The 14,974-nt window shown below is 36.6% G+C and overlaps 1 protein-coding gene across 2 annotated transcripts in view; it reads right to left on the bottom strand.

Annotated features, from left to right (window-relative positions):
* Window positions 1-14,101, bottom strand: part of MTF2 (metal response element binding transcription factor 2) — a 59,627-nt gene extending 45,526 nt beyond the window's left edge. Inside the window, exon 1 of one of the 2 annotated variants that reach the window (XM_033115216.1) lies at window positions 13,809-14,101. Coding sequence is in view for 1 of the 2 variants with exons in the window: in XM_033115215.1 (XP_032971106.1) it covers window positions 13,809-13,813 (5 nt within the window). In the remaining variant the exon portion in view is untranslated. The remainder of the gene's footprint in view (window positions 1-13,808) is intronic. The other variant, XM_033115215.1, reaches the window with a different exon arrangement.
* Window positions 14,102-14,974: the final 873 nt, after the last annotated feature.

The following is a 14,974-nucleotide window of genomic DNA, read 5'->3' as shown; positions in this document are numbered from 1 at the left end:
TTTATCTGTTGACAATCTTTAAATCTCTTATCTCCAGCCCATTCTATCTCATAAGCCTCAGGCCTTATTTCCAATTGTCCACAAAACATCCAACCTGGACTCTCCCCCAGCACCTTGAACTTAACAAAACTGACATTTTCTTCCAATTCCTCCTTCTTCCTCCTTCTGAATCTCAGTAAATGCCATTACCACCTGATCATCTCTCAAGCTAGAAATGTGTTATCTGTGCTTCTTCCCTCTTCCCTCATCCTCCCCTCACCAAATCCTGCTGATTCTTCCTTACAGATCACCTCTCAAAGATCTCCTATAACCGCTACCTGCCTTGCCTGCACTATTACCACAGACTCCTAATTCATCCTCCTGCCACCAACCCCATCGCTTCTTTAATGCACTTTCAATTTGCAGTCAGGAAAACCTGTTTTACTCACTCCTTTATTTAAAGGACTCCAATGGGTCGCAGTGCCTAGAGAAGTCATTAACTAAAGGACACGTAATTTCCACATTTGCACTTCCTGAAATGTAGATCTGTGCCCCAACCCACAGTACCTGGTAATCACTGGCTGGCCAGGCAGCAGTAACGAAGTCGTCCTGAATATTAATGCACACGCACACCCCAAGAGCTTTGGCATCAAAGCACAGAAAACGGGGGTCAGCAGCCGTTTCCCCCCCCACTGGGGAGAAAATATTCAGAGAAAATACTACAGCATCTTTTATCCCTCCAGAAACCAAACGGTGGTGGGAGAAGGTAGGGTACAGAGTAAATCGGGTATGTTCAGCTGGTTTTCTAAAGAATCTAGAGTAGATCTGCTATAGTTAACTATAAACCTGCTATAGAGCCCAGCACCAGTTGTGTATAATATTTTAATTCTTATGTAGGTTAGTTTAAGAAATACTATCACCAATACTCAAGATGGCACAAAAATTGGTACTGTGAGGGAAAATATGCTACAAAACTCAAAAAGTGATTCAGAATCCCCCCCACATACACATACACACACGCACGTGCACACACACGGACAATTAGAACTAATAAACCAGTTCAGCAAGGCTGCAGAATACAAGATTAACATACAAAAATCAATTATATTTCTATATACTAGCAATGAACATTCTGAAAATGAAATTAAGAAAAAATTCCATTTGTAATTGCACCAAAAAGTACAAAATACTTAGGAAAAAATTCAACAAAAAGGCACAAGACTTATACAATGAAAACAACATAAGAGAGAAAGGAATTAAATGAGACCTACAAGACGTCATGTCATGCTTGCCAACATCAAATGGCAATATTTTCCAAATCAATCTACAGATTCAATGCTGTATCTATCAAAATCTTAGCTGACTTTTTGGCAGAAATTTACAGACTGATCCTAAAATTAGTACAGAAAAGCAAGGAACCCAGAATACCCAAATATTGAAAAAAAAACAAAATCAGAGGACTCAATTCCCAATTTCAAAATTTAATACCAAGCAGCAGCAATCAAGATGTTATGATGCAGACATAAGGACACATACATCAATGGAATAAAACTGAGAATCCAGAATCAAACCCTTACATTTATGGTCAATTGTTCTTTGAAAAGATTTTCAAAACAATTCAGTCAGAAACAAGAGTCTTTAACAAATGGTTCTAGGAAAATGGTATTCACATGTAAAAGAATGAAGATGGACACCTACCTTATACCATACGCAAAAATTAAGTAAAAACAGATCACAGACTAAATGTAAGAGCTAAAACTACATTTTTTGTTTGTTTTTGTTTTTTTAAGACTTTATTGGGGAAGGGAGAACAGGACTTTATTGGGGAACAGTGTGTATTTCCAGGCCTTTATTGGGGAACAGTGGGTATTTCCAGGACTTTATTGGGGAACAGTGTGTATTTCCAGGACTTTATTGGGGAACAGTGTGTTTTTCCCAAGACCCATCAGCTCCAAGTCAAGTTGCTGTTCTTTCAATCTTAGTTGTGGAGGGTGCAGCTCAGCTCCAATTGCAGCTGCAGTTATTCAATCTTAGTTTCAGGGGGCACAGCCCACCATCCCTTGCGGGAGTCGAACCAGCAACCTTGTGGTTGAGGGCATGCGCTCCAACCAACTGAGCCATCCAGCCGCCTGGGAACTCAGTGGCAACTCAGTGGCAGCTCGTTGTCTTCACATTCTAGTTTCGGAGGCAACCCTGTTGCCCAGAGCTCACACTCTAACCAACTGAGCCACCCGTCTGCCCCACGTAATTTTTTAAAAGCATAGGAGTAAATCTTTGTGACATTGTATTAGGCAATGTTTTTCTTAGCTATGACATCAAAGCACAAGCAAAAAAAGAAAAAGGGATAAACTGAACTTCATCAAAATTAAAACCTTTTGCGCTTCAAAGGACATCACCAAGTGAAAAGACAACCCACAGAACGGGAGAAAATAACTGCAAATCATACATCTGATAAGGGACTTGTATCCAAAACATATAAAGAAAGAATGTTTACAACTCAACAACAAAAACATAAATAATTCAATTTTTTTACATGGGCAACGGACACGAATACAAAAGGTCAATGACTGCATGGAAAAGATGCTCAATATCATCGGCCATGACGTAACGCAAACCAAAACCACAATGAGATACCACTGTACACCCACTAGGATGGTTATAATAAAAAAGGCCCAAGTATTGGCCAGGATGTGGAGAAACTGGAATCCTCTTCGCTGCTGACACTGTAAAGGGTACCGGCTCTTTGGAAACAGTTTGGCAGCTCCTCAAAATGTTAAATACAGGTATCATCTAACCCAGCAATTCCACTCTTGCGTACCCAAGAGAAATGGAAACACATGTCCACACAGACCCTATACACGAATGTTCATAGCAGCATTATTTGTAATAGCCAAAAAGTGGAAACAACTGTCCATTAACTGATTAATACACAGAATGCAGGATATCCATACAATGAAATATATTTTGGCCATAAACTGGAATGAAGTACAGAAAAATGCTACAACATGGATGTATCTTTAAAACATTATGCTAAATGAAAGAAGCTACACACAAAGGCCACAAACTGTTTAATTCCATTTATATGAAATGTCCAGGATAGGCAAAATATAAACACAGAAAGCGGATTAGTGGTTGTCAAGGACTAGATGGGGAAAAGGAATGGAAAGTGAATGCTTATTAGTACAGGGATGCTTTTAGGGGTAATAAAATGTTCTAAACTTAGATAATGCTGATGATTACAAACGATAATTTTTTTTAAACCCACTGAATTGTGTACTTTAAAAGGGTGAATTATAATGGAATATGAAATATCTCATTAAAGCTGTTATTTTTTTTTAAGTGATTCATAAGAAGCCAATTTTTAACAGGAAAATGTTCTAGGAATACCTTAATCCAATGTACTTAACTTATACTTTCCTTTTTATGTTGCTACAAGAATGATGCATAAAAGCTGTCTTTTAATCAGCATAAAATGAAAATGTTACATGATAAGCATTGTGCTCCAGCTTGATTAGCAGGGCTTTTTCTTTCTTGGTGATACATCAAATAATGGTACATCTTGCAATTGATGGCATCTTATATTTGATGAAACATAAGTGTTTCTCTGAGAGCTGTAACAAGTACCTTGGCAGAAGACATTTTTCATTTTATGTAATTACTTTAATGTGTATTAAAAATACGTTTAATCCTAAATTGATGGTTATTGCTTAAAGCTAAATGAGTTAATTTAAAGTTAATATAAAGAAAATGTTAAATAAACAATGAAGACGATACTCAGATACGGCAAGAAAGAATGTTGGCAACTAAATTACTTAAGTTTAGGAAACACAACAGTAAAAAGAAAGTCTAAAACACTTTAAAATATAAAATGCTTTCTCAAATTAACCTTTCTCATACAATCCTCATTCCCACTTCCCAACATCCCAAACGCAATTAATTCATTATCTCTCATTATTCCTGAGAGATGAGGTTGTCTAGCAACAGACCACAAAGGGCTTTATTTGTCATGCTTGAAACTCATAAACAAGTATTTCTCAATCTTTTTTTTCTTTCCCACCTTGGCCCAATGCTCCTGAAAATCCCAATAACAGCAACTCACTACAGCATTAGTCCTTTCCTTCCCTTCTCCCTTGTTTCCTTCCCTTTCTTCCTTGTGGGGAAGAAATGATTTTTAAATCTACTTCCCCATGTTACTGAGATGCCACCATTCTTGAGCAGCATCTCAAGAATTGGCTGCCTCCTCTACATCTAAACCATCATTAGTATGACCAGCAACTGGGAGGGAAGGAAGAAAAATGAGGGTTCAACTAACAAAACAAGTGTGACTAAAACTTCTAAGATTTAGTCTTAGCAACTTTCAAATATGCAATACAGCATTAACTAGCCACCATGCTATACATTACATCCCCGTGACTTATTTATTTTAAACTGGAAGTTTGCACCTTTTTGACCCACATCACCCATTTTGCCAGCACCTCGCCTCCAACCTCTGGCAATCACCAATCTATTTTCTGTTATCTGTGAGCTCAGTCTTTGCTGTTGTTTTAAATTCCACATATAAATGAAATCATATAGTATCTGTCTTTCTCTGACTTATTTCACTTATCATAATTCCCTCAAGGTTCATCCATGTTGTCATAAATAGAAAGAATTTGTTCTTTTTTATGGTTGAATAATATTCCACTGTACACACACACACACACACACACACACACACACACATTTTCTTTATCCATTTATCCATCAATGGACACCAAGGTATAGGTTAGTTTAAGAAATACTATCCTGTTAAAAGTTGGCTTCTTATGAATCACTTCCATATCTTGACTATTAAAAATAATGCTGCAATAAACAGAAGTGTATATATATCTTTTCAAGTGTTTTCGCTTTCTTTGGATAACTATCCAGAAGTGGAATTGCCAAAAGATATGCAGTTCTATCTTTAATTTTTTGAGGAACCTCTATATTGTTTTCCATAGTAGCTGCACCAATTTACAAGCCCACCAACAGTGTGCAAGGGTACCCTTTTCTCCACATCCTCACTAACACTTGTTATTTGTCTTTTTGATAACAGCCATTCTAACAGATGTGAGGAAAAATTATTTGTAAAATAATAATGAAAGAAAAGGAGACAGGCTGAAAGGAGACAGGAATCTTCAAAACGATAGGACTTTTGAAGTACTGATTTTTAAAAATCCTAAATTCATACGAAATTGCACAATACTAAACACAGAAGACCCCATAAGCGCCCAAAGAGTAAAATTAAGTTACCTACACAGGAATGAGAATCAGACTTAGAATTAGACTCTAAAGAGCAACACTAGATTCTAGAAGACAATGGAATACCACAAAATTATGAAGAAAAATAATGTTCAAACTAGCAATCTATATCAACCAAACTAATTTTTTTTTAAATGAAGCCACATAAAATACATTATAAGATCTTAAACCGAAACTTGAGGATTTGGCTCTAGCAAAATAAGCAATTATCACCCAAGAAAGAAAAAACATGGGATGCAAGCATCAGTGCTTCCAACCCAAAAAGCAACACAGGCAGTCCCAGAATGGCAGCCATGAAAAAGACCTAGAGAGCAACCAATCTGGATTAAGATGAAAGGAAAGAGGGCCCCCAGGGAGAGGTGTTTGAGGAAAAAGGAGTTTACAAACTAGGCAGCATATAAGACACTAGAAAAACTTGACAGATAAGAGAAAGCAGAGAAAATATGAAAAAGAGTTAGAAATTTTAAGGGGAAAAAATGTTTTAAGAAAGGAACTGCAATCCCAGTACTATAAGGTTCTGCAGAGAAGATTTACTTAGTCAAAATAACAAAAGATGTTTATCACTTTGTAACCTTTAGAATCAGCCTATAAAAGAGCACAGGTAATTATGGTTAAGAACAGATTAAATGTTATCAAATTTAAAAATACAAAAGCACAGTAAAGATGACAAAAAAATTGAGAGGTGGAAGGAGGAAGAGAAACCAAGTAAAGGTAGGGACTTTAATAATACTCACCTTACAAAATGGAGAAATAAAGTCTAGAGTTGATGGAATAAGAAAAAGGTTTAAGTTTAAAGTTACTGAACTAACCAACAGAAAACCCAAAAACTGGAAAGGGGATGAGATGTAGGGCATAAATGAACTGAATCTATTATTACAGCAAGAAGGCCTTTATACAGCAGGATGTCTCAAGTTGAAACGAATCAAATGGTAGTGTAAAAGTATTATGTAGCATAATGGAGATAATAACCAAAGGAATATAACACTTAAAAATTAAAGTGATTTCCTCTCAAAGCAGAACTCAGGAAGGCCCAAAGACTGTATTGTAGCTTTTCACTTTAAACTGCTTGCCCTTCCGTACTTTGATATTTTTAGTCAAAATACACGCATTATTCCAATAAAGGAAATTGTAAAGTGTTTAATGTAAATGAAAAAACATGCTTAGAAATAAGACAATGAGACAAGACAAAAGCATTTTTGGTAGCTGTCTGTGTGATATAAAATCCTTTTAAAGTTTTTCTACTATTTAAATTTTCTAAAATGAGTGTATGTACAGAAAAATAATAGATTTTTATTACTAATACTTTGATAGCTGAAGAAGTTGAAATCATTTTTTCAAGGAGCATGGCTACTTAAAGAGGAGAAGGCTACATACATCTAGATCAGGGGTGTCCAAACTACGGCCTTGGCCCGCAATCCATTGTTAACTGGCCAGCAGCAAATTCCAAAAATGTATTTACTTTACTTAAACAAACCAGGTGAGGCAATACATACTTCACCTCGAGTGAGTGGCCCGGCTGTTTGTGTATTTTACTGCATATGGCCCTTGGTGAAAAACGGTGAAAAAAGTTTGGACACCTCTGATATAAGGGAAAAAGACTAGCCTTGTATCACAGAAGGTACCTTTCTTCTGATATGAGGAAGGGTGCATTTATAGTTAAGTTGGTAGATGTGAAGATAGGAAGTAGACAGTTCATATCTGAAAGCCTCACGTTTTTTTCTATGAAGAGGCAAAATATATGCTTAAAAAGAGGCTAGGAATGCTAAACACCCTGGATTGCATAAAACCGTCCTAACTCCCTACAGAAATAGATTCGATTAGCAGGTCTCAAGGTATGGTCCCTGGGGATCTACAAGATCTACAAGGTCACAGCTAGTTTCAAAATAATACTGAGGTATTTGCCTTTTTCATTCTCCTTCTCCCACGAGTGTAGAGTGGAATTTTCCAGAGACTAAATAAATATGTGATGATTTCGCTCTGAAGACTAATGGTATGTACACATATGTACTCTTGTTTTTAAACTTTCTGTTTTAATTTCTAACACAGTAAATGTTGATAAAGATGACCTACATAAAAAGTTCTTGGAGTATTCAGTAATTAAGAGTATATACTGGTCCTGAGACCAAAAAGTTTGAGAACCACTGCACTAACAAATACTATAAGAATGTTCTAAATTATTACTTTTTTCCTTTTTTTTTTGTTTCCACTTTTTTAAAATTTATTTATTTTTTAAATTTATTGGGGTGACAATTGTTAGTAAAATTACATAGATTTCAGGTGTGCAATTCTGTATCACATCATCTATCTAAATTATTTTTAATCTTTGCAAATAACCACTTTTGTTTGTTCCTCTCTAATGAGCAGGAATAAAACTCTTAAAACAACTGAGAATAACATCATATTTTTCAGTCTGTTTTTGAGAAAGAAAAATCTAAGTAATGGATTTAGACAACTGCCAAAAGTGGAAAAGACTGTCTAATACCTAGAGAAAAACAGAAAAAAGGACACTCAGGAGGAACTTTGACTTTGGGAAGGATTCTTTACCCCCGACCTAACCGAAAGGAAAAATAGCGCCCACTGTTTTCATTATAATCTAAAATCTTATTTTAGTTTTAGAAAGTACATGGAGAGAAGTGCAAATTAAAACCACAATGAGCTACCAACTCACACCTGTCAGAATGGCTATCAAATCAACAAACAAGTGTTGGCAAGGATGTGGAGAAACTGTTGGTGGGATTGCAAATTGGTGCGGCCACTATGGAAAACAGTATGGAGATTCCTGAAAAAATTAAAAATAGAACTACCTTACTACCCAGCAATTCCACTTCTAGGTATTTATCCGAAGAAATTCAAAACACTAATTCAAAAAGATATATGCACCCCTATGTTCACTGCAGCACTATTTGCAATAGCCAAGATATGGAAGCAACCTAAGTGTCCATCAACAGACAACTGGATAAAGAAGATGTGGTACCTGTATACAATGGAATATTAATTGGCCATAAAAAGAATGAAATCTTACCATTTGGGACAACATGGATGGACCTAAAAACCATTACACTAAATGAAATAAGTCAGACAGAGAAAGACAAATACCATATGATTTCATTTACATGTGGAATCTAAAAAACAAAACAAATGAACAAAAAACAGAAAAAGACTCAGATAACAAACTGATGGTTGACAGATGGAGGAGGGTTCAGAGGCTGGGTGAAAAAGGTGAAGGGATTAATAAGTACAAATTGGCACTTACAAAATAGTCAAGGAGAAGTAAAGTACAGCATAGGAAATATAGTCCATAATATTTAATAACTATATATGGTGCCAAGTGGGTGCTAAACTTATCAAGGGGATCACTTCGTAAGTTATATATATGTCTAACCACTATGCTGTACTCCTGAAACTAACATAATATTGAATGTCGAGTGTAATTGAAAAAAATTAAAATTAAAAAAATAAAAAATAAAGTACATGGAAGGTCATTTACTTCCTAGCTAATGAAAACAATCCCTGCTTATAATATCCCTAGCCTCTGCTGAAAGGAGAATTCTTTATCTTATAACAACTAAATGCAATTTTATGAAACATTTAACAGTCCACAAGTTTCCCAGGCTACAAAGTTCCATTAACCACGAGTACTTTATTAACCACCAATTTTAAAGATTTTAAGTGAGCGTGATGGAAACAGTACAAAAATATTTTTCTTTTTTATTTCAAGTATGAAAAACATGTCTATTATTAGTCTGTCCTTTGTACAGCTTAGTAATGTTTTAGTAAGAATTGTAAGTTTCTAATCCTGACCCTCAAACAAAATCTAGTATTTCTTAACCTTGGCTGCAGAACAAAATAAAGTGGGAAAAATTTTAAAACACAAAAAAATATACAAAAACCCATACCAAACCTTGAGTTTGAATCTCTAGGGTATGAGTTTTAAGGAACCGGTCTTGTTTGCTTTGGTTTTTTTTTTTTTTTTTTTTTTTTTTTTTTTTTTTTATCTCAAGCAGTGATTCTGGCACTTATTTAATGTCAATTAGAATTCCGTAAGGTTGGTCAGCAATTTATAAAATATCCCAAAATACCAAGGGCCAGTATTTTTCAGACTTTAACTAAACATGGTTTTTAAAACATGTACATTTGGTTAAGTAACACTTCTAAATGTATTATATGCAACAGGGTACATGGTAGTTTAATTAACATGTTTGAAATCATAATTCTGAATAGGGCAAAATAAACTATCCAGTATTCGACATACTCATCATCTGGGAAGTGTTTTTCGTGGACAGGTTTCATCACAGGTATACACAGCTCTCTTGTTCTACGTAACAACTATTCTGGGGAAAGGATTTTCAAGATTAACACTATACAATTATATTGCACCTAGAGTTTATAAAGTGCTTTCTCCTGTATTTTCCTTCTTTATCCTCCCAGCAATAAGACAGGTGGGTAACATCTCCATTTTATAGGTTTAAAAAAAAAAAAAAAAAGAAACCTAAAGCTGCTGCTGAGGTAGCAGATTAAACACAGACCCAATCTTATGAGTATATATTAAGTACTTTCCACAAGACAACTGTGTCTTACATTCCTCACACGACCAAAAAAGTTGTGGGAGCTTTTTCTGCAATATAAACTTCAATAGAAGGGTAGATAAAGACAAAAAGCTCACCTTTAGTTTGTTCTGGCACCTGGCTGACTGAAATCAAACAAATTCGACCTGTTTTTGGATATGCCTGCTTTGGTCTATTTTGTTCTCCTAATACTTGAATTTTTTAATTGAACAAATGTTTTAGTTTGAGATAACTATAGGTTCACATGTAGTTTTAAGAAATATTTAATAGATTCTGTGTAACTTTTACCCAATTTCCGGAAATGGTACTATCTTTGAAAACTATAGAATAACATGACAACCAAAATATTTATATCAATATAGTGAAGATACCAATATTTCCATCATCACAAGGATCCCTCACATTGCCCTGTTCCCAATTTTCAAATCCTCATATTAGGCAACATTTGGAAGCACACACTCATTCGGTCCTTACTCAATTTTATCGACTCAAAATACAAAAACTATCTTCAAAAGCCATTAAAAAACTTTATATTACACGAAGTGTTGGTCAAGACTACCATGACATGCTTTAAGATTCTTAAGCCACTACTACAATATCCCTTACAGAATGGGATTTTCAAGCTAAGCCTTCAGTTTTAGCTTTATGAAGCAAAATTTAAAAAAATTTAACTGATATGCATATTGTAGGATTCCATTTATATGAAGTTCTAAACCAAATTAATCTAAAGAGAAAAATATCAAAACAGTAGTTGGGAAGGGAAATGGCTGAGAAAGGCTATATGTGAGCTTTCTGGGAAAAGAGAAATATTCTATACCATGATAAGGGTATGAGATGCACAGGTATATCAATTAGTCAAAACTGTGCTGGAATTAGACAACATTTTCTTACCTATGACATCAAAGCACAAGCAAAAAAAAGGCGATAAATTGAACTACATCAAAATTAAAAACTTTTGTGCTTCAAAGGACATCACCAAGTGAAAAGACAACCCACAGAACGGGAGAAAATAATTGCAAATCATACATCTGATAAGGGACTTGTATCCAAAATATATAAAGAAAGAATTGCCTACAACTCAACAATAAAAAGATAAATACAATTTTTTCACATGGGCAAAGGACACGAATAGACAGCTCTCCAAAGGTAAACAAAAGGTCAATGACTACATGGAAAAGATGCTCAACATCATCTGCCATGAGGGTAACGCATACATACCATTGGTTAAAGATACACGAAACGGGCATGTATACAAAAAAGTTCATTATACTATTTCTGTTCACTTTGTATATATTTTATTTTCCTTAATAAGTTTTTTTATTTAAAAAAAGTAATTTTTTAAAAAAAGTAACAAAGTAAACTAACTTTCCTAACATCCATTTTTGCTGTTTTTCAACAAAGGAAACAGCTTCTTCTATCTTAAAAAGCCCACAGAAGGTACTACCTTCAATATTCTTCAGCAATGTTATATGAAAACAGAGAGATGACAGAAGACATGATATGTGGCAAAAATGAAGACTACTTCATCTTAAAAAAGGACAAAGAATTTAAATTCCCTTAGTTCTAAGACAGTTCCTTACTCTTGGGTTCCTGGATTTCCGTGGTTAGTGATGTGACAATTCCTAATAAATGGATGCAATAACCCTTAATACTACGCTGTCCAATACAGCAGCCACTAGTTAATTACATATGGCCATTCAAATTTTAGTTTTAATTTAATTATAAATTTAGTTGTCGGTCTCACCAACTGTATTTTTAGTGTTCAACATCCACATGTGGCTATTGGCCTCCATACTGAGAAGAGCAGATATAGATTACTGCCACTGGTGCAAAAGTTCTGTTGGGCAGCACTACCCTAATGCATAAAAAACATCCAAAAAGAAATTTCCACATTCCAATTTGGGGTTGTTACACTGTATCAATAAACAAATCCCGAAAAATAGAGGAAATGAAGCATGAAAATATTAACCAAGGAATATCATTCATTTTAAGTTTACTAACATAAAATGTAGTTGGATTTTACTTTCAGAACCACCAAGCTACAGATGTTGGCCATGACAACTCCTAAGAGGCAAATTTCTCCATGTGTTAAAATAGATTATCACCAGTTTCCTAAAGTCAGATGTAAAGATTATGATGAAATATAAATAGAGCAAATTATCCTTTCAAAGATCTAATGAAAAGGTGTATTTATAATCCATGACATTAAAGCACCCATAGCAAAATACATAGAATAAAATGCCTCTCCAAACTGAGCTCTGAAGCAACAGGCATAATGAAAAGGATGATTAAATATATTGTGTTTATCTAGAATAAAAGTTTAACCAGATGATTTCTATACTGCTAGTTCTAAAATTGTGTACACTTTCAATCTGACAGGTATAGATTTCTGTTAATGCCTATTAACATGAAGATGCAGTATCAGGAAACAGGTGCACTCTTAATTCAAATATTTTAGAATATTTTTAGTACTTTAAAAAAACTGAAGGTGAGCAAATTTAAAATGTGAATTATACATTTTTACATTTAGGAACCTACAAAGATAAAAACAGAAAATTTCACCTACTATTCCCTCTCAAGCTATCACTGCGAATGCTTGGAGTGTGAACAACATTCCAAATATCAAGAACAGAATGCTCTATGTTAAGAAATTGAAAATGAACTCTTTCCTTACCAAAACTACTGGGCACCTAAAATGGCTCCATTTAAAGTATTTTCAAACCTTTGAAAAGGTCACTTTAGAATTTGAGTTCATTTTACTTTATCCACATTAAATATTTTTAAATTCACTGTGTTTGCAATCCACCGCCAAAAAAGGAATTCTCAAGAGAATGAAAACATGGAAATTGAAACCAGCCTGCAGGCAAGGTATACAGGAGGGTCACATGGAATCAATCTAAAGGAGAAAGTTACTACTACTGGAGCATCTGGAGTCAAATTAAATCAGGCCCTATTTACATATTTCTAATTCTGTGCTGACTCCACATGCTTTCTTATGTTATACACAGGCCTACCTTGGTTTTCATATTTGAATTAGTCCATGGGTTCCACCTTTAAAGTTAAATGCTTTAAAAAATAGACTAACATTCCATATCCCTTTTCCCATTGTTCACAAACCCTTACTGCTCGTCAAAGCACCCCCATAAATCCATCTGTTCCCTCTAGTTGCTTCCAAAGAAAAATTCTAGCAACCAAGGACACCAGATTGTAAAACACTGTCAGAGTTAAGAGTTCTGGCATAATCAAAATATGTTAAGAAATCTTGGCAAATTAGTTAAAATCTCTTAAACCGTAATTAACTCAGTTGTAAAAATGAACACAGCAATACAAATCTCTATCCGAGGAATATGACTTAATTTAATTAAATAGAACTGTCTCAGATTTTTAGTGCGCTCTAAATGTAAGGTACCTCTCCCCCACCTCACACTTTCTCTTCCACTTCTTTCCTTTAAGCTTTCGGGGTTTGCTACCAGGCTCCACTCAGTGTTCCCCTTATCCTCGTACTCCATCGTGCCCTTCTACTCTACCCCCATACTCCAATTCCACACAATTCCATCACCTTCCGTTCCAAGCTGCTACTTCCCTTTGCGCCCCCTAAGGTCCCAGGCAGTCTCTTCACTTTGCACCCCACATCTCCTTTGGTCCGTATTTCCCAACGGCTCCTTCATCACCAGGTTCATCCTGCCCCTCCAACCGTCTCCCGCCCCCAGGTTCCTTCCTGCCCCTCCAAACACAGCTTCCCCGCCTAAACGTTTCATCTTGTTCCTCCAACCGACTTCCCCAACGCCCAGATCCCTCCTTTAGTCCCTATTTTCTCCAACACCCAACTGACTACTCTTTTCCATCCATTCTTTTCAACATACACACACCACAGCCTCCACCCCCACCTCGAGCCTCCATCTTTCCTTTTATACTTGCTTCCTTTCTTCCTCCCCACCCCCCAGCCTCCTCCGGAAGAGCCTGGTTCCCAGGCGAAGGTCTCACCTCATTCGGTCACTTCAGTGGTGCCAACCGCTTCATACAGGAAAAAAACAACCAATCACGTCCCCGTGGGCGCTTCCCCTGCGAGTCCAGCACTTACTGGGCACCCGCCCCACCGGACACCCCGCACATACACACGCACAAACCGAGGTCCAGGGGACGAGGGTTGGGGGTAAGACTGAACGTTCTTACACCGGCCTTAAACACAGCCCACTTCGCTACAGCCCTTCGCCATTTTGGTTTCCCGCGGACTGCCGGTGCATTCTGGGAGCGCGGAGCGACTCCGGTGCCGAATGGCAGCTCTCCAGAGCCGCGAGGGGGCGGGGACTATGCGGCGAGCGCGGAAGAACACCGCGCCCTGCGTCCCGGACCGGAGCTGAACAAAGAAGGACTCTTTAACGTTACGGCGGCACTGAGTCCTTCCGCCGCCGGTGCTAACACAATAGTGAGCGCTGCGCTCCCGGCAGTCGGCTGTGGTACAGCTGTTTCTGCTATAAAGGAAAGCGTCGTGTCTAATCTCCACTTTCTTCTCCTGAGAAATAGGGTGTTGCTCGCCACATCTTGCCCTGCCGATTTCCTTGGAGAATACCTTAGATAAAGTACGTTTCTTCTATCTTCACCCTGAGGCCTCCGCTTCAGTTTCCTTCAGCGGACAGGAGACCTTGGATGTCAGAATGAAATTTGTTCGCCGATTATGGTCCAGCCCCAAATTCCTTCTAATCAGGAGCTGCTTATATAGAAGATTTTCGGACTTTCTTTTCCCCTGACGATGAAAGGTTTATCTGCTTTACAATCCTTCTTAATTGTCATGAAACCTGAGAATAAAAGCGGGCAAAGTGGTTTAGTTTAGGAATGGAGAACTTTCTCATACTAAGGCTGACCCTAAGCCTGCCAATATTCTGCTGCCGACAGGGGTCTCAAGTGACAAACTGAGAGTGCATGCTGTCTCTCTGAATTATACTTAGATACAACCCAGCTCCTGTTAGTAGCTACGTGTGATACCTTTGTTTATAACTTTGTCATAATATTTGTTTAATTATTTTATGTTTTTGTCTCATATTACAACAAAGGGATAATTAATACCATACTTTTTCTCTCTCTGCAAAAAGTATTTCTTGTGGCCTAAACTCACTTTGCTCATATTTCAGAAGGGATTCCTCAGCCTCTGA

This window comes from Rhinolophus ferrumequinum, chromosome 9 (genome assembly GCF_004115265.2).
Source record: "Rhinolophus ferrumequinum isolate MPI-CBG mRhiFer1 chromosome 9, mRhiFer1_v1.p, whole genome shotgun sequence".
Taxonomy (NCBI): Eukaryota; Metazoa; Chordata; class Mammalia; order Chiroptera; family Rhinolophidae; genus Rhinolophus; species Rhinolophus ferrumequinum.
Note: the sequence above shows the minus strand (reverse complement) of the source record. Positions and strands in the feature narration are given on the sequence as shown.